The sequence below is a fragment of the Mirounga leonina genome, unplaced genomic scaffold (assembly GCF_011800145.1).
Source record: "Mirounga leonina isolate KUSES-001 unplaced genomic scaffold, KU_Mleo_1.0 Mir_168, whole genome shotgun sequence".
In the NCBI taxonomy this organism is placed as follows: Eukaryota; Metazoa; Chordata; class Mammalia; order Carnivora; family Phocidae; genus Mirounga; species Mirounga leonina.
Window position 1 is genome coordinate 29,228,163 of NW_023270426.1, and position 22,710 is coordinate 29,250,872.

At 36.8% G+C, this 22,710-nt stretch overlaps 1 protein-coding gene across 2 annotated transcripts in view; it reads right to left on the reverse strand.

The window, feature by feature from the left end:
* Positions 1-2,067: 2,067 nt before the first annotated feature.
* LARS1 (leucyl-tRNA synthetase 1) overlaps positions 2,068-22,710 on the reverse strand; it is a 73,375-nt gene continuing 52,732 nt past the window's right edge. The window contains exons 23-32 of one of the 2 annotated variants that reach the window (XM_035014392.1): positions 21,200-21,383; positions 20,084-20,174; positions 18,747-18,887; positions 17,386-17,526; positions 17,028-17,138; positions 14,274-14,384; positions 11,225-11,329; positions 10,276-10,371; positions 6,850-6,982; positions 2,068-2,464 (exon numbers count right to left, since the gene is read on the reverse strand). In XM_035014392.1, the coding sequence (XP_034870283.1) occupies positions 2,259-2,464; positions 6,850-6,982; positions 10,276-10,371; positions 11,225-11,329; positions 14,274-14,384; positions 17,028-17,138; positions 17,386-17,526; positions 18,747-18,887; positions 20,084-20,174; positions 21,200-21,383 (1,319 nt within the window). In that variant the 3' untranslated portion in view covers positions 2,068-2,258. The remainder of the gene's footprint in view (positions 2,465-6,849; positions 6,983-10,275; positions 10,372-11,224; positions 11,330-14,273; positions 14,385-17,027; positions 17,139-17,385; positions 17,527-18,746; positions 18,888-20,083; positions 20,175-21,199; positions 21,384-22,710) is intronic. The other variant, XM_035014393.1, reaches the window with a different exon arrangement.

Below are 22,710 nucleotides of genomic sequence, written 5' to 3' on the forward strand. Positions count from 1 at the left end.
AAACTTACATATCTTTAAACACAAGAAGTATATTTAGCCCAGCAAGATGCTCATTCTAAGAGAGACACCAAGGAATTGAGCCTGCAAGAACAAAGGATCTATGAATCCCAACTCACATTAAATCTAAGTTCATCAGCTCATCTAATAGGTAATAATCCACAATACTAAAATTATTTTCCATCCTTCTTGTTTGCTTTTTGTTTTTGTTTTTTGCCACACACATATAGTTTAATTTACCTAAGTTAAACATAAGTGAGTTTGTATTTAGGCACCAGGAAAGATTACTTGATTTAGGGAATAACTAAGGCTATACAGATTGAGGGAGCAGCAAAAGAATCTAGAGGGCAAGCAACAAAACAGTGGCCCCATAGAAACCAACACAAAGGACATGATTATAGCCTATAATAATCTTAAGCCAATACATCCTGGATTTATTATTATTATTATTATTATTACCATTAATATTATTAATCAGTAACATCTACTGAAGGCTTACCACGTGCCAGGTACTATGTTATATATATGGTTTCCCTAGAATGTTTCACCTAAACATCTCATGCTAAGTCTAGAAAGTAGCTAGACACATTATTACTTCTATTTTACAGATGAAGAAACTGAGGCTGAGTAACTGGCCAAAATCACCCAAGTAGCAAATGGAAGAAGTGGAAATCTAACCTAGCTAGTCTGACTTCAGAGCATGTAACTTTACCTGCTATGCTATGCTGCCAGCCCTTACCAGATAAAGGATGACTTGCACTTGACCTCTAAGGGATCTTTCAGTTCTAATATGAAATGACTTACTTCAATCAATCTATGATAAAGCATTCAGTGTGGTCCAGTAATGTCAAACTGTTGCAAAATAAAGAAGCTCAGTATCGGGACACCTGGGTGGCTCAGTCGTTAGGCGTCTGCCTTCGCCTCAGGTCATGATTCCAGGGTCCTGGGATCGAGCCCCGCTTCAGGCTCCCGGCTCAGCGGGAAGCCTGCTTCTCCCTCTCCCACTTCCCCTGCTTGTGTTCCTACTGTCGCTATCTCTCTGTCAAATGAATAAATAAAATCTTAAAAAAAAAAAGCAGCAGCAGCTCAGTATAATCTTTTGACTTAACCTGAAAATTAGAACTCAGGTTCCTTACAGTCATCAGAATTGGTCTTTGCCCATACTGTCTTTTTTTTTTTTTTAAGATTAATTTGCTTAAGAGAGAGTGCATGCGTGCATGTGAGTGGGGGAGGGATAGAGGGAAAGAATCTCAAACAGACTCCCCAGTGAGCACAGGTGGCAATGCAGTCTTGATCTCACTACCCTGAGATCATGACCTGAGCCAAAATCAAGAGTCAGACACTTAACCGACTGAGCCACCCAGTCTTTGCCCATATTGAACCCTTAAAGAAATGAAAATATTTTTCTCTAGTGTCAGTCAATACCTAATATTCTTCCTCATATGAAGCAGAATGGCACAGATAACATCAAAAGACATTCCACAGGAGTAAAACAATAAATCTGCAATACAGCAGACATGATCTTTAAACACAACTGGACTTGAGACAAATCTAACAAATGGCAGATTTCTGGGGGGGGGGGAGGAAATCCTCTCTTAAAATGCCTAAATTTAGTGTAAATCATTATAAACTGCTTATAAATTATTGATGTTAGCCCTAAAAAAGTACTATTGGTGGTTAATCAAATATATGAAAGCTAGAAGAATTCTTATAAATGTAAAACCTATTTGTTTCTTATACAAAATACTTGTTAAGTCAAAATATTCTGTGTTTTTTTAAATCATCATAAGAGTTCTGCCCTTTAAAAAGTAAAACTAGCTAATTCAGTTTTTCTTTTTAAAAAAGAAATATAACTAACTCCATAATGGTATAATATAAAAAGTTGTTAGATGATCCTTAGCCTTCATAAGTAGTATAAACTACATGTCAAAAAGAAACATACTGACATTTTTGTATTAATCTGAAAGACTAGAAGCTTCTGGGAAATAGCAATAGTTTGTTGTTGTTTTTTTATAGCAATGGTTTGTTAGAAAGAAAAAAAAGTATGGTACAAACTACTTCTCTCAGAAGTCCCAAGAAGGAAGAAAAAAAAAAATTTATTAGGTTAGGATTCCAAGATGACTTGGTGTAACTATGATTACAGAATTTGATGGTTAGAAATGAAGTCTTTTAAGGTCCAGCCTAAGGTCCTTATACCCAATCTGTAGACACAGAATAGTCACATCCCCAGAAACCAGGATATATCTCCAATCTGCATGAGTTTAATGAACCAGATAGATAATTGTATCACCAATATCTGCCCCTAGCCCATTTTCAGTGAGATGAATTTTCTTGCTCATGAGGTCCACGTGGAAAACAGCATGCTCAGAAATGGGGGTCTTCCCAGTGTGCTCTTTTCCCAGGACAGGAACTCGCCGAGGCCCCAACAGTGGATCATCAAATCTCATCAGCTTCACTTTAGAAAGGTCTATAGCAAAAAAAGATGATCAATATGAGCATTTAATTACAGTCACTGCCTCAAACCCATGCCTGAGCCTGACAATTCAAGCTTTAAACACACTGGTTGTTTATCTAAAAGATATTTTCATGAGATTATTAAATAAGACTCAATTTCAGAAAGCAGAGCTAAATCTAACAAATCTTCCTGTTAGCTTCTACCCAGATCAAAGACTCAGAGGCAGAGATTCTATGTAACACCTCACCTTGAATTATAAACCACGAGGAAGGATTGAGTATATTTTTGAGCATTATCCTATATGGTTTCTCAAATCACTTTTTATATGCTTCAATTAACCAATTTTCAAAATATTAGTAGGTCTAAAACTTCTTTCTCTTTCTTGTCTTGGTTCCTGGGATACATTAAAACGGCGAGAGTCGTAGCTTTTTTCAAAAGATACTTCTAGAGAAAGAATTACTACTCTAAGAAACAGCATTACCAGTTCCTTGTTTTGCTCCAAGGATGAAAAGTGTTGGTAGAGACTGGTGAGCTGGTGAGAGACAAGCTGGTGAGAGACAAGCTGGTGAGAGACAAGGAGAGACGGAGAAGGACGGGGAAAAGGGCACAGCTTTCTGAGTTTTGAGCTTCTGGATGCACTCCAACCCTGCCCTGCTTGAGATTTTCCTGATCTGCTCTTGTGCGAGCTGATAAGATGGCTCCTGGCAAAGAAAGCACTTGGCCCTTGAACAAATTTATGATCCAACAATCCTGCCAACAACTGAGCCTGAAAAAAAATTTATTTATTTCAGCAATTCTGAGGCATCCCGACATCAAATGCTTTTATTTTATATGGTAGAAAAACAACATAAGTGACTACAAATGCTGATTCTGGGTTTATATCTCACTCTACGTGTAGCATGGCTAGTTATACTTAACTCGATCCACAGAAATAGAAGGTATTTTCTGAATTAGTTCGCACCCCTTTCTAAAGCAGATTGCTAGGTGGTCCATGAGCTACACTCCCCCATGCTGCCTTGAGAGTATGAAGCTTAGCATGAGAGGGATAAGAGATAAAAGCAGACATTAATGCAGCTGGTGGCTATGGCAGGAGTACAAGTTATCCAGGCATTATATTCTCTTTGGGAAACAAAGACTGAAAGACTACGTTTAGCGTAGGGATATTGAAGCTTACAGAATAACTATCCAAGACTACTATGAAGGCAAACCTGGCCAGACAGTCTTATTTGGGGGAAAAAATACAATTCATTTTAACAGCTATTACATTTCAACATGCACACTGGTGATACTAAATATTTTGCTATGGAAGCAGTGTGAAATTCTGCCAGGAGATTTTATGCATAAGACGTTTACTGCAGATCTGCACCTCCCCCCCCCTCACTCTCTTTCTCTATCCTTCTCTCTCTCTCTCTCCCCCTTCCTTTCTGAAACAGAACTCCCTCATCATTCCCAGCAATTCTGAATCAAACTATTCAAAGAAGCCTTAATACTCAATCAGGCATCTAAGTGACAAAACATATTTGATGTTTCACCATATAGCTCATTACTGCCAATAATTCTTGGAGCTTTCTTAGTGGTTTTACTCTCTTTTCTTATTGCAGACCTCTCTCATCATTGAAAATGCAGAAATTTAAGTCTGCAACTACACAAGAATTAAGGCACTTAGAGAAAAGATGAAACTGACTGACAGTCCCTAGGGAATGATAATGTGAAATGCAGCCTTTCACCTCCATGTTATCAGTTCATATGCGGCATGGGCTGGGAGTGATTTAAAGTCATTATCATCAAATAGTTGCTCAGTGGCCTTTGTGGAGAGAAATGATGGTTACACTCCAGTTCCTCCTGGACCTAGATCATAATCACCCTCAATGCAATTGGCACTAATTGGACAACTTACTGGCTATTGCAGCAAACAGAATGAGAAATATGTTACTGAATTTCACTCCCTTCCCGTCTCATACACTCAATATACTTAGCCCCCTTATATATCAAAGCATCCTGAGGGCTTTTGAAGAAGTCTCAAGGTTAGAGCTCTTCTGCAGATACTTGAAGGAGTATCAATTTCAAACTCCACCCTAACATTTCTATCCATTTTCGAAAATTCATAGCAGCTACGAACATCAAACTTAAGTACTTTATGATAATATTATTCACAGCTAGTATGACAAAGGATGTAAGAATTATGCCAGAAGCTTAGTGAGAAAAGATGAGATACAGAAAACACATTTCAGTACAATTCTGAAGAACCTCATCGGTCCTGTATCTGAGCATATTTAAAAGGGAGGCAGTTGTAACATTACAAAATACAATTTCCAATATAGGAAAACATCTTATTACATGCTCTAACTTCATAATAATCCTACCCAGTGGGTCCACAGAACTATCTATTTTCTTTAAAACCCACCACAATATTCTTCAAAGATAAGAGTTCTACCTATTACAAAATCGTCTCATGACCGAATAGATGCAATATAGAACAGCCAAATGGAAGGCCACAAGATGGCTTCCTTGTACGTTCATATTTCAAAGTTTCCAAATTCTGCTTTCTGTGGCCTGAAAGTTCTAAGAATGGCACTACCTGGTTTACCAAGAGAACATGATATATGTCTATAACAACATGGATGAACCTTGACATTTTGCTAAGCAATTTAAGCCACTTATTCACTGTTTCATGATTCCACTTATATAAGGTATCTAGAATAGTTGAATATAAAGAGACAGAAAGTAGAACAGTGGTTACCAGGGACTAGAGGGAGGGACAATGGCAAGGTGTTATTAAATGGATACGGGGTTTCAGTGCGGGATGACGAAAAAGTTCTGGAGGTGAATAATGTGATGGCTGCACAACAATGTAAACGTACTTGATACCACTGAACTGTACACTTAAGAAGGACTAAAATGGTTAATTTCATGTTACATGTATTTTACAATTTAAAAAAGTGTTTACAAATGAAAAATCCCCAGCCCTAATATGCTGCTCCTACACAGCAAAACATGAGAGCATCCCTCCCGCTGACATGCCCTTCCCCTCCCTCTTCCCCCCCCCAGGTATAACTTCCAAGGTCGCATCCAAACAGTTATTTTCTCTGTGATTCACTCCTGATCACCACAGCTGGAAATAATCGCATCTTCTTCTGTGCTATCAACTTTACCTATATCTCCCTTACTGTACAGAGCAGTTCCTCTTTAGATTGTGATCATGTACTTGAATAGCTCGACCCTACTCTTTCACTAGATGCAGCCTCCTAATGAACAGTACTCTGTGGAGTCCCCAAAGCCTTAGTACATACACAGGAGTCTCCACATATATACTACATACGCTATATTGAGAGTCTCTCAAGAAATGTCCACAGAAGATGTATGAATGACCTCAAGAGAACAAAAAAATACCTGTAGAATGAATTCCAAAGGGCTATTTTAAGTCTTCTATGTTAATGTAATATTGCTGACCTGAATATAGTTCCATAAATTAGGTTACTGTCTTGGATTTCTAAATCTTTTCAGAAAATTTCTATACTGATAGAATGTGACCCAATCAACTCTTGATTGCCATCAAGAAAAGAGAGAGAATGCAAAACAGGGAATCTCAAGATTAATTTGTCTTTATAATTTGGAAGAAAAATAATAAAGAGATACACTAACTCCCTTTATACCCCGCTCAGCCTCAGACCTGGCTGAGTGATTTAAAAAAAAGAAACTATAAATTATTATATTAAATCTAATCATGGAAGATCTAGACTTAATCTTGATAAGAAATTAAGATTATTTACATATTTTAGCTGAAAACACATTGTTTAGAAGAAAGAACACAAGCTTTGGAGTCAAAAAGACCTGAATTTGAATTCCAGCTCCAGGATACCTGAATGAAATCTCCCTTGTTATTTAGCCTTTCTGAGCTCCATGTCATCATCTGTAAAAGGGAATGAAAATACCCTCTCCATTTTCAGGAAGTTAAAGGATTAAATGGCTAATGAATGGCAAACACTCAACAAGTTTTACTGTTTCTCTTTTCCTTCCCCAGGAGCAGACCTAGTAGGCAGGTTAGTTTAAAATATTAAGTACATGTGTGCCTTCAATCTAAAAACCTCTAAGAGATAGAAATTGCTTGTTACAATTTGAAAGCTAGATGGAGACTTAGAAAAGTATCTAATCCACTATCCTCATTTTACTGAAAGAGAGATCAGTTTAGAGTTTAAGTGACATGGCTAAGTCACCAAGCTACACAGCCACAATGTCCCAAAGAGAAAACAGGTTTCCTGATTCGGAGTCTAGTATTCTTTGCACAACATGACACTGCTGTCCCTAAGCAGGCCAGTTACTCTTCTTTCTTCCCTCTGCTTAGAACTCATCCTATCCACAAACTACTACCAAATGTGCATTTCAGGGAAACCACTTACCTTTGATTCCTCGGTCCATTTTCATTAAACGCCTGATTATAGAATCGCGGTTATCTCCTTGCCTGATTTCAATTTTGGTTGAGAAGTGGCCGTTGGATGGCTGGGGATTCACTAGGGAAACTGCCACACCAGGCTAGGAAAATAAAGAGAAATTATATGAAATTAAACTTGAATACTGCTGAGGGAGAGAAAATCTCTGCTCAATTTTTAATGCCCAATGAAAAATTTAATTCTGGTATTCTAAAATCAAGACCAAGGGATACTCAAATATAAAAGAGAAAATGTACAAAAGCTCATGCTTACAACCAAATGCCTAGATAAAAATGACTCTGAGTACATATATCAATACTGATGATGGATAATAACAGTAATTATATTTTCTCCTCTTCAACTCCCATCATTTATTGAATTTCTACTGTGTACCAGGCACTGTACTAAACAATTTATAGACATTATTCCTATATCCTGAAAGGTAGCTCTTTAAAACCCCTTTTCACAGATGAGAAGTTGAGAACCAGAAACATTAAAAAAAGTACTTCAAGGTCACATAGCCAATAAGAGGCAGAGCCAGAATTAAACTCAGTCATACGCCATACTATGTCCTACATTATATAAGCTATATAGTCAAAGACCCTGCTCATTATTTTAAGTGGAAAAAGTCAACTAAGTCTTATGAAAGACTTAAAGACATAGTAGCTTAATAGAACGTTTTAAAGTAGCTCGAAAGAAACCTATCAGTGGGGCACCTTGGTGGCTCACTTGGTTAAGCACCCAACTCTTGATTTCGGCTCAGATTGTGATCTCAGGGTCGTGGGATGGAGACCCAGGTCAGGCTCTGTGCTCAGCGAGGAGTCTGCTTCTCTCTCTCCCCCTCTGTCCCTATCCCATTTGCGCATGCATGTGTGTGCATACTCTCTCTGTCTCTAAAATAAACAAATCTTAGGAAAAAAAAAAGAAAAGAAACATTTGTATAGGGAGCTCTATTTCATGTACCTATCCATGAGCCGAAGGCCTGCACTTTAAAAAGCCACCGTATTTTAATGTAATGAGAATATTCATAATACGATGATAAATTCAGCAGATATTCATGATCATGATTACCTCATTCTTTCAAAATAAGCTTTTCCTCTTTGTTGCATTTTCTTTTTTTTTTTTTTTTAAAGATTTTATTTATTTATTTGACAGAGAGAGACGCAGCGAGAGAGGGAACACAAGCAGGGGGAGTGGGAGAGGGAGAAGCAGGCTTCCCGCGGAGCAGGGAGCCCGATGCGGGGCTCGATCCCAGGACTCTGGGATCATGATCTGAGCCGAAGGCAGACGCTTAACGACTGAGCCACCCAGGCGCCCCCTCTTTGTTGCATTTTCAATTAAATGTGGTAAAAGTAATAGGATACTTATAAGTCCTCCGCTTCTCAAGAAAAGTAGGGCATTTTATGGGTTCTCACAATTGCACTCCACTGGGCAATGGATTTTTTGAGACTAAATAAAGAGAATCTCCCAAAACTCCAAAATCTGCTTTTCTTCACCAATACTGGCCAAAAAATAAGGGGGAAAAAAAAAGCAATTCTAGTATAGCATAAGATGATTCATCAATCTGGTTTATGCCAGAAGTCAAAAGTCTTGAATAACATTATCAAACCAAGACTCATCTAAAGCATGAAAGCGGGGCGCCTGGGTGGCTCAGTTGGTTAAGCGACTGCCTTCGGCTCAGGTCATGATCCTGGAGTCCCGGGATTGAGTCCCACATCAGGCTCCCTGCTCAGCAGGGAGTCTGCTTCTCCCTCTGACCCTCCTCCCTCTCATGCTCTCTGTCTCTCATTGTCTCTCTCGCAAATAAATAAAATCTTAAAAAAAATAAATAAAGCATGAAAGCTACTCTTCACTGTTTCAGAAAAACCTTACATTTCAATTTCCAGTCTATTTTTTAATAAAAGTCAGGTTTTGACACAAAAATAAACTCAAAATGGATTAAGAACCTAAATGTGAGACCTGAAACCATAAAAATCCTTGAAGAGAGCAGAGCAGTAATTTCTCTGACATCAGCTGTAACAATATTTTTCTAGATATGTCTCCTGAGGCAAGGGAAACAAAAGCAAAAATAAGCTATTGGGACTACACCAAAATAGAAAGCTTCTGTACAGCAAAGGAAACAACCAACAAAACTAAAAGACAACCTACTGACTGTCATTTGCAAATGACATATCTGATAAAGGGTTAGTACCTAAAATATATAAAGAACTAATACAACTCAATACCAATAATAACCACAATTAAAAACACAAATAATCCAATTAAAAATGGGCAGAAGACATGAATAGATATGTTTCCAAAGAAAACATCCAGATGGCCAACAGATACATGAAAAGATGCTCATCACTCATCATCAGGGAAATGCAAATCAAAACCACAAAAAGATACTACCTCACACCTGTCAGAATGGCTAAAATCAACAACACAACAAACAACAAGTATTGGTGAGGATGTGGAGAAAAAGGAACCCTTGTGCACTGTTGATGGGACTGCAAACTGTTGTAGCAATTCTAGAAAATAGTACATAAGTTCCTCAAAAAGTTTAAAATCAAACTAACATATGACCCAGTGATTCCACTACTGGGTTTTTATCCAAAGGAAATGAAAACACTAATTCCAAAGGATATATACACTCCTATGTTCACTGCAGCATTATCTACAACAGCCAAATTATGGAAGGAGCCCGTGTCCATCAATTGATGAATGGATAAAGAAGATGTGTTATATACAGAATGGAATATTATTCAGCCATAAAAAAGAATGTCATCTTGCTATTTCCAACAACATGGATGGATCTAGAGATTATAATATTAAGTGAAATAAGTCAGTTAGAGAAAGACAAATACCATATGATTTCACTCATGTGTGGTCTTTAAGAAACAAATGAACAAAGAAAAAAGAGACAAACCAAAAAAACAGACTTTTAACTATAGAGAACAAACTGATGATTGCCAGAGGGGAGCTGGTGAGGGGATGGGTAGAAGAGGTGAAAGGTACTAAGAGTACATTTATCATGATGAGCCCTGAGTAATGTATAGCATTGCTGAATCACTATATTGTATATCTGAAACTAATACAACGCTATATGCTAACTATACTGGAATTAAAATTAAAAAAAAAAATTCAGGTTTTAAAAATCATATTTTGATTTTAAACCCACAATAACATCCGATGCCACTCATAAGAGCAAAGGAAAGTGAGCATAGTGCCAACCAGGGAATTAGAAGAGCTCAAACCCAGCTTCATTCTAACAAACTATGTGGTCTAGACCAAAGCAATCACTTCACGTCTCTGCACCTCACTTTCTTCCATCTTTAAATGATGGGCTTGGATGTAATATCTAAGGTCTCTTCTAGCTCTAAAATGCAATGATTCAGTGAGATTCTTTCAACTTACTTCTGTTCTAAAAACATTAAGTGGTTTCCCAGGACAGCAGTCTTCCCTGACTTTATCTTCTGCTTCGGAGGCAAACTTGACTTCTATGTGTTCTAGCTAAATAGGAGGGAAAATGAAAGTCATTAGTATCACTTAATATGATTGAAATTAATCATCACCGCATTTCCCCAAGGAGCAAAAACTAGGTTCTCCACTTAACATGAAATGATCTGTGCATTCTTCAGAAAACCAGCCAAGCACAGGACAGGACTGAGAGAGCACTCTGAAACTCAGGATCAAATGCTCCCATGGCATAACATTGTTTGAAGAGCAAGAGACTAAATCATTTACATGTCCATCAAAAAAAAAATTCTTTAATTAAAAGTTTTAAGAAAACAGTGTGCAATTTTATTATTTTCCATACAAACATTAAAGGAAAACTATAATCAATTATTTAATTGTCTCACAGTATTATTATTTATATAGTCATGTTCACCACTTTCTATAATGAAATCTGGCATCTATCTGCTGTATAAGAGAAAATGAGATCAGCATAAAAGGCTTCCGCTTGAATAGATAAAGTTCGGGACGTTCATTACATTACTAACTTTAAAACAAAACAAAACAGGGTCAGGCATGGACCTATGATAATACCTCATGAACAAAGGATTCTAATTAAGTCAATTCTGTAAATCTGAGGTATAAACGAGAAGGGGGAAAAAAAGAAGTAATTCTTCCATAATATGAGAGATTTTATGTATAAAATAATTGATAAATGGAATAAGATCACACTATTTTTTTCTTCCTGAAACTTGTATACCCACCCAATCTCTTTCCCTCCAAAAATATTTTTGACAAGTATATTTGGCAAAGATACTAAACAAAGAAGATGTTCACAAAAAGCTTTATTATAAAACAAAAGAACTGGATTATAGTTACTATAGTTAACTAAATCCTTGGCCCATCTTACCTCAAGGGAATTGGTCAGGTAGACTATATTCTCCATCAGTACTGCCTGTTCATCAAATTCTAACTGCAAATCCAGAACACGAGGTCCCATCTTCTCCAGATTTTCCTAATAGCCAAAACAGTTTTGAAAAATAAAAATCATATTAAGGATACGTTGAAAAGAATCCACTTCCTTCAAAGCAATCATTCTTCTCTCAACTGATAAAATCTTCAAATTTGAACAGCTAAAGGAAAGGCCTTGGACTCATGGTTTCCCTTATCTATGTTTGCTTGTTAATGAAATTATTGGCTCAGAATAATTATCACTTGAAGTATGATAAGATTAAGGCAACACTGAAAAGACTGGAAGGACAAGGTTTTCATTTATAAAAGAAATATGAAAAAAAAAAGAAATATGATTTTATCATTGTTTATTTAGAATGAATTAATATGCAAATCCAAAGAATTCACTGTGACAAGGAATCAAACAAATGTGCGGAAATAATCTCTTTAGGTAACCAAAAAGAAAAAAAAAATTTTTTTTTTTTTTAAGATTTTATTTATTTATTTGACAGAGAAAGACACAGCGAGAGAGGGAACACAAGCAGGGGGAGTGGGAGAGGGAGAAGCAGGCTCCCCGCAGAGCAGGGAGCCCGATGCGGGACTCGATCCCAGGACCCTGGGATCATGACCTGAGCTGAAGGCAGTCGCTTAACCAACTGAGCCACCCAGGCGCCCAAGAAAAAAAAATTTTTTTAATTTTCTAAGATAACACAACTTTAAAGCTAATTCAGAGAAGAGTGAATTAATAATAAACACAAAATTTTTACAAATCAAAAAAAATTTTTAAGTCATATGGGTACTGAAATAATCCTGTGGCATATGAAAAACAATTTATTCTTAATTTTCTTGAACATGAAACAAAGTATTTGCCAAAGAAAATGTGACCTTCGAGATCCAAGTTCATATGCACAAGTATAACTAACTGCCTAGCATGCACTGCACTTACATGAAAGTTACCTGACATGATTCCTAATATTCCCTCTTCTCATTTACTGTCCAAGTTGTTTCTTTTCCTCTGAAAAAGTCCTAGAAGCCATTTTCTTATTCTTAGATTTACAAAATACTTTGCAAAGTTTCAAACTACTAATATGCCTAGCACATACCCAATATTACTGAAAAAAATATATTACTACTGAACCAGACTAACACGGTTTTCTAAAAGCCAACTTTTTTTTTCTTTTTTTAAGATTTTATTTATTAATTTGACAGAGACAGCACAAGTAGGCAGAGCAGCAGGCAGAGGGAGAGGGAGAAGCAGGCTCCCCGCTGAGCCAGGAGCCCGACGTGGGGCTCGATCCCAGGACCCTGGGATCATGACCTGAGCTGAAGGCAGTCACTTAACCAACTGAGCCACCCAGGCGCCCCTAAAAGCCAACTCTTGAATCTAGTATCATTTAACTACTGAACTTTTCAAATCAGTTTCACTGGAATCTGTAAAGTACATCATCAAACTTAATTGCCTTTGCAATCAACAATGAAATATTTTGGGACAGCTGGATGGCTCAGTGGGTTAAACATCTGCCAGCTCAGTTCAGGTCATGATCTCAGGGTTCTGGGATCAAGTCCCGCATCGGGCTCCTTGCTCAGCGGGGAGCCTGCTTCTCCCTCTCCCTCTGCACCTCCTCCCTGCTCATGCTCTCTCGCGCACGCTTTCTCTCTCCCTGACAAATAAATAAATAAAATCTTGAAAAAAAAACCCACCCCACAATGAGATATTTTGTTGAATCCACAAACTGACAATGAATCTGGCATTCTGACCAATGGCACTAGCTAAAGTAGGGAACCAATGAATTACGAGCATATCAGCAGATATATTATAACTTGATAGGTGTAAGTCAATCCAAGACTCTAAATTATTTCTGAAACTTCAAAGACCATAAATCTCAGAGAGTTGATTCTAGTCTAGGAGAGCAAAAAGGTTTTCCTAAGAATATAATCTACTCCATACAGGACAAGCTAAAAGTTTTGGTCACCGGCAGGCATCTATAGCTTAGAAGATTCAAGAATGAATCTAAACTACAAGAATAACCACTATGTTCCTAGCAGCCTGGAAGACCCACTAATTTACATTTTAAAAAAACATTCACTGAGCCTACTTTTTGAGAGAAAATATTAAAGTGTGTTAAATACATTATTTCATTTACTCCTCACAGCACTCCTAAAATGTAGGTTCTATTAATTTCCTCATTTTATAGATGAAAAACCATGTGACCCAGAGAATTTAAGTGATTTGTCAAAGGTCTAAAAGCTAAGAAGTGACAGACAAAAAGGATTTGGACCAAGATTTGTCTGACCCTAGAGCCTGAGATCTTAAGCAACATACAGCCTTCTTTCTGTTTCTCTAAGAAATCAAGTAAATTTGTTATTTCTATGAAGAAAGCTGAGTCTAATGCAATGATTCTCAATGGGAGAGGTGGGGGGGGGAGCAGATTATGTCCCCAGAGACATTTAGCAATGACTAGAGAATTTTTGGCTGTCACAACTTGAGGGGGTGAGGAGGACGTTCTACTGGCATCTAGTGGGTAGAAGACAAAGACACTGCTAAACATCCTATAATGCACAGGGCAGCCTCCCACCAGAGAACTATCAGCCCACAATATCAATAGGACCACTGTTGAGAAACTCCGGTCTAACCACGATAAACAATGTTTATCCTGTTAAGCTAAACCTATACAAATGTAGTATCTTTGTTCCAGTAACAGGATCTAATAAAAACACCCTAATGTAAGCCAAAAGAATACGCCTCCCTGCCGAACAGAAAAGGAGGTAGAACATGAAGACAATCATTTAGTGAGCAATTCCAAATCAGTTTTTCTTCCATAATGCATATTTCCAAATACTCAGCAATTTTACAGATAAACCCCCAAAATGATCACTCATTTCTCACAACTACTGATCAAAAAGTACTATTTTTAGCAGATTTCCTGGGAGAGACTATACCCAAAGTTTTCCCCTTCCTTCCACTATCCTATCTAAAGAGTCCTAGCTACATGAAGTCCACAGCTTACCTTAATCATGGCAACAAACGGCATCACTTTCTTCATGTATTTCTTCAACTCTGGCAAATTGCCCAGTTCACTAGCAATGACTTTGTTATCAGACAATTTTCCACTGTTGGCCTAAAAAAAACATTGGGGAAGAATGTGGAGAAAAATATTTTAAAGATAACACATAATAGTAGATGTGCCTGTACGTAGGAAGTCAGCGAGACACAGAATGGTGGCCTTGACCAGTCTGCTGGAAAACAGTAGAATAGGGAGCAACCCCACACATCCTGGGGAAGTGAAAGGTGAACGTGTAATATAGAAGGGAGTCTCCCATTCCCTCTAAAGTTAAAAGATACATGTTTTTTAGGGTAAAGGAGAAAACAGGTGCATCCTGCTGAATATTTAATTTTTCCTTACACTAAGAACACCTCCAGGATTGTAACATTAGATCTCACTGGGTGAGAAAACAAAACAGTCTTATAAAGATCTTGTTTGTCTCTAAACTTGTAAAAACACTTCACTAGTCATATCAAAATGAAAACTGCACTATTATACAAGATTTATAGAATGTCTGCTTTTGAATACTCTTCCTTATAAACTGTTACCACTAAGGTAGAAAAAAAAAAGTCTCTGGCTATCCACCTGTTAAAAATAGTATCATTTCTGGGCGCCTGGGTGGCTCAGATGGTTGAGCGTCTGCCTTCGGCTCAGGTCATGATCCCAGGGTCCTGGGATCGAGTCCCACATGGGGCTCCCGGCTCAGCGGGGAGCCTGCTTCTCCCTCTGACCCTTGCCCCTCTCATGCTGTTTCTCTCTCGCAGTCTAAAAAATAAATAAAATCTTTAAAAAAAAAAAATAGTATCATTTCTATCTAGCCACAAATAAATGCCTGTATCATGTATCATTAATATGCACAGAGTCCCAAATGTGCTGCCTGAATTTAAATTCATTTCTGCAAACACAACTGTACCCTTCTACAGAGTGAGAAATGAAGCAAGTGGCTATTTCAGAATTTTGGGTGATTTATTTTCTCCTTATTGTAAAAAGCATGGCATCAAAGCCAAAGGTTGGGAATGAATCTAAATGAAAAGTGTTGTATAGTTAAGACTTCCAATAATACGTTTACTTTTAATTCTAACCTTTACTAAAGTACAGGGGAAAAATATTTCCTCCACTTGTCAATGTGCTGCTTTGAAATACATATGAAAGAGAAAAGAGGGTAGGAAACACTGCTTTTCCTTATACCACCAAAAAGGTGCCACATACAACATAAGAATATCTTCCTTGATCATAAGCTAACATTCTTTCAGTTCTTTTGGATGAAAACAAACAAAAATTTAAAAGAAAACTGATCATTCCAAATAATGCCAGAAAATGATGTTGCTCTGAAACCATATATCTAGTCAATAATTACTAAATAAAACTGTAACTTCTAAAAGAATAGCAGTTTTTAATAAAAGATGCATTTTTATACATCTGGGACATTACATTCTATATTTAGTTCTGACCACTTCCTTGAAAATGCTGTTATGAATATGTAACCCACTAACGCATGATATCATTTTTCTACCTACCAAAGTGGCTTTTACTTTTTTACTTGCCATACGTCAAAATCTGCAAGCAATTCTAAAGACTAAATTCTATTTTCTTTTTTTTTTTTAAGATTTCATTTATTTATTTATTTGAGAGAGAGAGAGAGAGAAAGAGCATGAGAAGGGGGAGCTGCAGAGGGAGAGTGAGGGAGAAGCAGGCTCCCACTGAGCAAGAAGCCTGATGTGGGGCTTGATCCCAGGACCCTGGGATCATGACCTGAGTCGAAGGCAGACACTTAACCGGCTGAGCACCCAGGTGCCCCTAAATTCTATTTTGATTATACACAATCAAATGAAGTAGCTTTCCATAAAAATAAGCTCACGAGGAATACAAAAACACTCTTCTCTTTCCATCAAATTTCCAAATGTAAAAGTTTTTCTGAGTATTTTTTAATTATGAAAATTTCTGAAACAAAATCTCAATAAAGTTCTCAAAAATCAAAGCTAAGGATTTTCCTTCAGTTACCACTTTATGTTTTGCCCATCACTGTATTTTCTCTCTCTCCTTCTCTTCTTTCAGTGCACCTTAACAATTTGTGTCTATGGATACCTCTTCTTAATAACATGAGCAAAAATTCCACAACATATACTTTGTTTCCATATTTTGAATGTGAAAGAAAAAAGGTAGATGGATTTTTTTCTTCAGGAAAACTTAGAACTATGCTTAAATATTGAGTTTCCTTTAAACACAACAATCATATTTAACAGCTATTTACCTGACAGAGCCAAAAACATTCAGCTCTCTATTTCTATAGGTAATTGTTAAATTAATCAGTTTGTTTTAAATCACTCAAAAGCCAAGCTTCAAATTTTTTGAAACATAATGAGGTGAAGGCTTCATGAATCCCAGTGTTCAAGTCAGAACAAACCCAAATGGCAAACTCAGTCCTTTTGCTTCATAATTTTAACCACATATGAGAAAGTCCCACACCTTTTAATTACATATGACTAGATCCACTATATTTTTGTATGAAAGTTTCAGAAATGATAAAAAAGACGGCAACTTTTCCCTCAGCAACCACTTAAGAGCCAGCCAGCACGGCTAACAAAAAACACTCCATGCCTAAGGGTAACTACACGAAGTTGCCTGTCTTCCTTCTCTCAGACACTGCCAACATCCTAAAACAACAACAGCACAGGCAGGACACAACAACGCTGGGGGAACGTCTGCTGAGAGCATCACCTCGAAGTGATCACGCAGCACTGAAAGGGTGGTATGTTGCCAAGAAGGATAGTTCTTCGCCACATAGATGGTGCAATGTGAAGGTTTCTGAGGTGGCTGCTTGTCAGTCTTCTACAGGGCAAAAGAAAGGGAAAAAACATTTGATCACTCTTGTATACACCAAAAATGAAAGATCCCTCTCTCGGTATATACCACTATTGACTTTAACATTAAGAAGCATACACATCCTCCAAAACTGCATTAGCAGTAAAGAGAGCCAGACACATTTGAATGATAGTGGTCTTAATTTTCATTACTAGTAAATGTTACCTGACTAATCACTTTAAACAACAACCTTTAAAAAAAAAAATGCCTTCACCTTCCCCTTAGCTGGCATCATATAGTTCTTGAGTCGCAATCTAAGGTCATGTGCTACTTCCATGAGATACTGTGAGGAACGTATCAAGGCTTCATCCACGGGACCTGCCAGAGGCCATGAAGCACTCATAATGGAGTCAGGCTTTAAGGAGAAAAAAAAAAAGTTCAGTGGAATTAAAGCCACACAACTAGTTTATGGTTCTTTTTTTTTTTTTGATTTACATTTTTTTTTTAATTTTATTTTTATTCTTAGAATGTTAATCCCCATACATGACATCATTAGTTTTAGATGAAGTGTTCCATGATTCACTGTTTGTGCATAACACCCAGTGCTCCATGCAGAATGTGCCCTCCTCAATACCCACCACCAGGCTAACCCATCCTCCCACCCTATTTTATGGTTCTTGATTACAGTTCCATACCAAGACTACCATCTGTAATTGCGCGCTCGGAGTTCAAACTTGACTACCCATAACCACTTCCACAGCCCCTGATCTAATGTTCCCTAGAATTCAAGCTGTGAAGTCTGACTCTACATTCTTAATTAGCATCCATTTGTACAAGTGCATTAATACCCACACACATATGCTCACTTTCAAAGAAAATTATGTAATGCTAATTTGCCTAAATTTAATCATTATTACATAAATTTATATACTCTCAGTTTTTATCCTATTAATACATACAGTTGAAAGTATAGCTATTTGGTATATGCATCACGAGCACATTTTTACACTGTTCATGCATTAAAAAATACAAAAGAGCCTGACTAATAAAGATGAAAAGAAATCATTAAACCAGCCAATCTGTTTATCTACAAGCCTATGAGAAATAATTGCATTTATCCTCACAGTAAGGAGACTAATACAATATCCCTGAATATGCAGCCCTACATATGCCAGAAATTTTATATAAAACAAAAATATTTATGCAAATATACACTTCCATCTTTGTTTATAAGCTGCTCATAACAGCCATTTATATCATTCTCAATATTTTCACCTTTTTAACAGTTGGAAAAACAGTATTAGTTATACATGTATTCAAATTAAACGTATTTTTTAAATATATTCAAATGTACTTTAACATTTCCTAACAAGAATTATGAGCTAAACAAAATGCAGTCACATGTTTTTAAAATACATCCACTGTGTGTATATAAATAAAGGCACACACACGATGTATCTGTCTAAAGAGGAAGTAGCTTCAGTTTAACCTGTTGTAATAATTACAAGATGATGAATCCAACATTATTCCTGAAATATTTTTTTCAGTCTTTTCTTCTTAAGTAACATTATTACTGTATTTATTTAATAAGGCCAAATCAAAACAGCCCACAACATCTTAACCACATACAGGTACCTTTCCCAGCAGTGTCCAGATGTGCTCACACAAATGTGGACAGAACGGAGCCAAGAGAAGTGTCTGAACTTCAATAAAGCGGAACACAAGGTCTCTGTGCATCCCTTCTATGGCCAATTCACGGTATTTATCTTTCGCAGCCTGTAAGATGTGAAATTATTTGCCATTTTTCTCCCCATACTTCTTTAAAATAAAATTAAAAGAAAAAAAATCCAGTGCCTCTATTTTAATGCATTTTTAAGCCTTTAGTCTTTCAAAAATTCCATAATGAATTCTCATAAAGGTTTTACTTCATTTTTTTTAAGTGATCTCTACACCCAATGTGGGGCTCGAACCCACAACCTCGAGATCAAGTGTCAAAAGCTCTACCGACTAAGCCAGCCAGGTGCCCTGGTTTTACATTTTTAACAACTTGCAATTAAATGTTCATCAATCCTTGTCAAAGGATATTATGGTTTTGTATTAATGATTCTCAAGAAAAATTTTTTAAAAAGACATTTTGTAACAGACATAGAAGTTGCACGTGTATTAAGGGCTGATGATACTCTGAACAGCCTATAAGAAAGATATTATCAAAAAGGCTATAAATAGGACACATTGCTATGTTCAGCACTTATCCTTATTTAACCACATCTATGAAAACCAAGTTACATAAATCCCAATGTGATATTTTACAAAACTGATTGAGGAAACCTACATTTTGAAGCCCTTGAACTGCCAAACTTAAGGAAACACTGACACCTTGTGGAAAACATCAGAAAATGCTTGGTTTCAAACTAAAGGCAATTAGTTACAATTTTGCCGTTGTTTTATCAATTTAAAAATGTTCTCCCAGGGGCACCTGGTGGCTCAGTCCGTTAAGTGTCTACCTTCAGCTCAGGTCATCATGATCCAGGGATCCTTGGATCGAGCCCCATGTCTGGCTCCCTGCTCAGGCGGGGAGCCTGCTTCTCCCTCCCCCTCTGCTTGCTGCTCCCCCTGCTTGTGCTCTCTGTCAAATGAATGGATAAAATCTTTGAAAAATAACAAATAAAAATGTTCTCCTGGAAAATGTGGCTGATTTGTAGATTCAACCTCTTTATTAACTCATAGCTCAATTAGAAACAGAAATACTTAAATAAACACAATAGAGGATCAAAGAAAATTATTTAAAACCACAATCCAATAAATAAATAAATAAATAAATAAAAAATAATAAAACCACAATCCACTGAAGAATTTAAAAATTGCTTGGCAATATTTTCAGTCTCCACTTTAGATTATAGCAGGAAGGAAAAAGGGTGAAATACATCATATCCACACTAACATATTTTATAACTACTAAAAGAATAGCCTACCTGAAACTCAAAAAACCCTGTTTTCAAAGCTTCTTTAAACATCATCTTTTCATAATTTTGATCTGTTTTTATAATTCCTGCATTCATCTCACTGTAGAATAGGGAAAAAAACTGAGTTTAAATGCAAGTACACAAAGATATAAAAAACTGCCCCATATACTAGTGAACAGTAAAACAGGAACAACGCCTGAAACATTTAAGACCACTCAACCACAAAACCACTTAACTGCAACACAGTTAACGATGTCCTTGTCTAAAAGTTTCTGGATGGAAACTTTATTAGGAAGCCCAAAATGCTAGCTTAACAAAGGTGGTCAGGTTTACTTGCTGCATTTTAAACAAGTGACATTGGATATTAAAAAAAACTTTCTCATGCTACCAAAGGCCTTTCATAATTTAGCCTAATCTGGCCCCAATGTGTCTGATCTCCTACTCTACCCTCCATATACTGTACCTCAAATAAATATCACTCTTTCCATGGCTTTCTCCTCTCCCTGTAAAAATCCATTTATTTTTCAAGAAACCCAGAATGCACATGCCATCTCCTGTAAATTCCCTCTATCCCTATAACTATACTTGTAATGGGTTCGATAAGTGTTTTCTTCTCCTGCTAAACGAGAGTGAAGGATCAAGTCCCATTCACCTTTGTAATGGGAATCAGTTCTTAAGATGGCTCCTGATACAAAGATGATGATAAATGTTTTTTAAAAGAAAAAAATTGACATTTCTCTTTTTCTTCGAATCTACTTTTCATTTAACCATGCTGCCCTTCTCTAATGCAAGACAGCATGGTAAAATGGTTATGAGAAAGAAGCAAATTCATAACCCCCAACTGAAATCACTAGCTTTGAAGCATTTAATAAAATACTTAATTTTTCTAAGCTTCAATTTCTTTAACTATAAAATAGAGCAAATAATATCTTTATCATATAAGCTGTGAAGCTAAAATCAGATAATGGATGCAAAGCACTTAGCAGAGTACCTAGAACAAGTAAGCTTGCAATGAATAGTAGCTATTATTAACATCTAATTTATTTTAGGAGGGAAAAAAAAAACTTAAAAGTGCAGGAGGACTAGGCAACTCTAAAGTACCACGGGCTGGAGTCGACAGATTACCTGGCAAAAACTCTATCATTGAAGGTGCTGGCAGGCCCACTTCTCAGACTGTCCCAGTTGGCCACCATTTCTTTCACCCACTCCAACCAGGTGTACAGACGGAGGATGCCTGCATCGGCCATGGCTTCCACAAAGTTAGCATCTTCAACAGTGTCACCGGCATCAGCCAGAGCCAAACGCATTCCTGGAGGAGGAGGACGACAATGAAGAAGAAGAAGAGGAGGAAGAAGAAATGTGGTTAATGACTATCAACGATGGGTATACTTTGCAGGTGGGTATACTGCAAAACCTACATCGAAATTAAGAAATAGCAGATGCTTTAAATGACCGCCATGGATCAACAACAAAAATAAGAGCCACCAAAAGTAGGATCCACAATGTTGTTCAAATATGTGAATCACCTGTATTGATTTGCATACATTTAGCATCAATACATACTTCTTCCCAGGCACATTGGTTGAGTTAATGAGGTAAAGTGGTCTTGAATGAAGGAGAGGAAGAAAATGATAACCTGGAAATACAGAACCCTATCAACATCTCAGCCTCATTTGGAGGCAGCAAAATATTGTATTTTAATGCATGAGAGAACACACTGGTGCCTTACATATACAAAAATACATTTAATTTCTTCTTTCTAAAAGCAGATGCTCCTAAGTTTTCTAACAAAATTTTACTTTTCAACCAAAATCTTCCATTCTAAAATATTGAAAAAAACATTAAAAAGACCCTGATTAAATTACAAGACATCCTTCCAATGGAACACTGTATTGCTGCAAAAGAGTGTGGAAAACTCTTTATGTATTAATATGGAGTGATCTCAAATATGAAGTGGTAAGTGAAAAAGGAAAAGTTCAGAAGAGTATGTATTGTTTACCATTTGTGCCTAAAAGGGGGAAGATGAGAACATGTAACATTAAGTTATGGATGCATTAAATATGCTTTCCAATATACAAGAAGCTCAAAACATTTCTTTTTATTTGAAATAATTTTATGCTTAAAGAAAAGGTGCAAAGACAGCAAGAGAATAGACATAAACCATTTAATGGGCTTCCTTAATGTTAACAACTTACATAACCATGGTTTCAAAACCAGAAGCTAACATTAGTACAACTATAGACCTTATTCAAATTTCACCAGTTTTTCTTCTAATATCCTATTTCTGTTGCAGGAGCCAATCCAGAAAACTACATTGCATTTAATCATTTTATCTTCTTGGTCTCCTCAAATCTGTGACAGTTCCTCAGTCTTTGTCTTTCATGACCTTGACATTTTTGATAAGTACTAGTCAGTTATTTGATAGAATTTCTCCAAACTTGGTTTGTCTGATTTTCCTCATGATTAGACTGAGCTTATGAATCTCTGGCAAGAATATCCCAAAAGTGATGCTGTGTGTCTTCTCAGGGCGTCACTACCAGGGAGGTACATGATATTGATGCGACTTAATTACTGGTGCTGCAAGCTTTCATCACTGAGGTAGTGTCTGTCAAGTTTTCTCGACTATAAACTGTTTT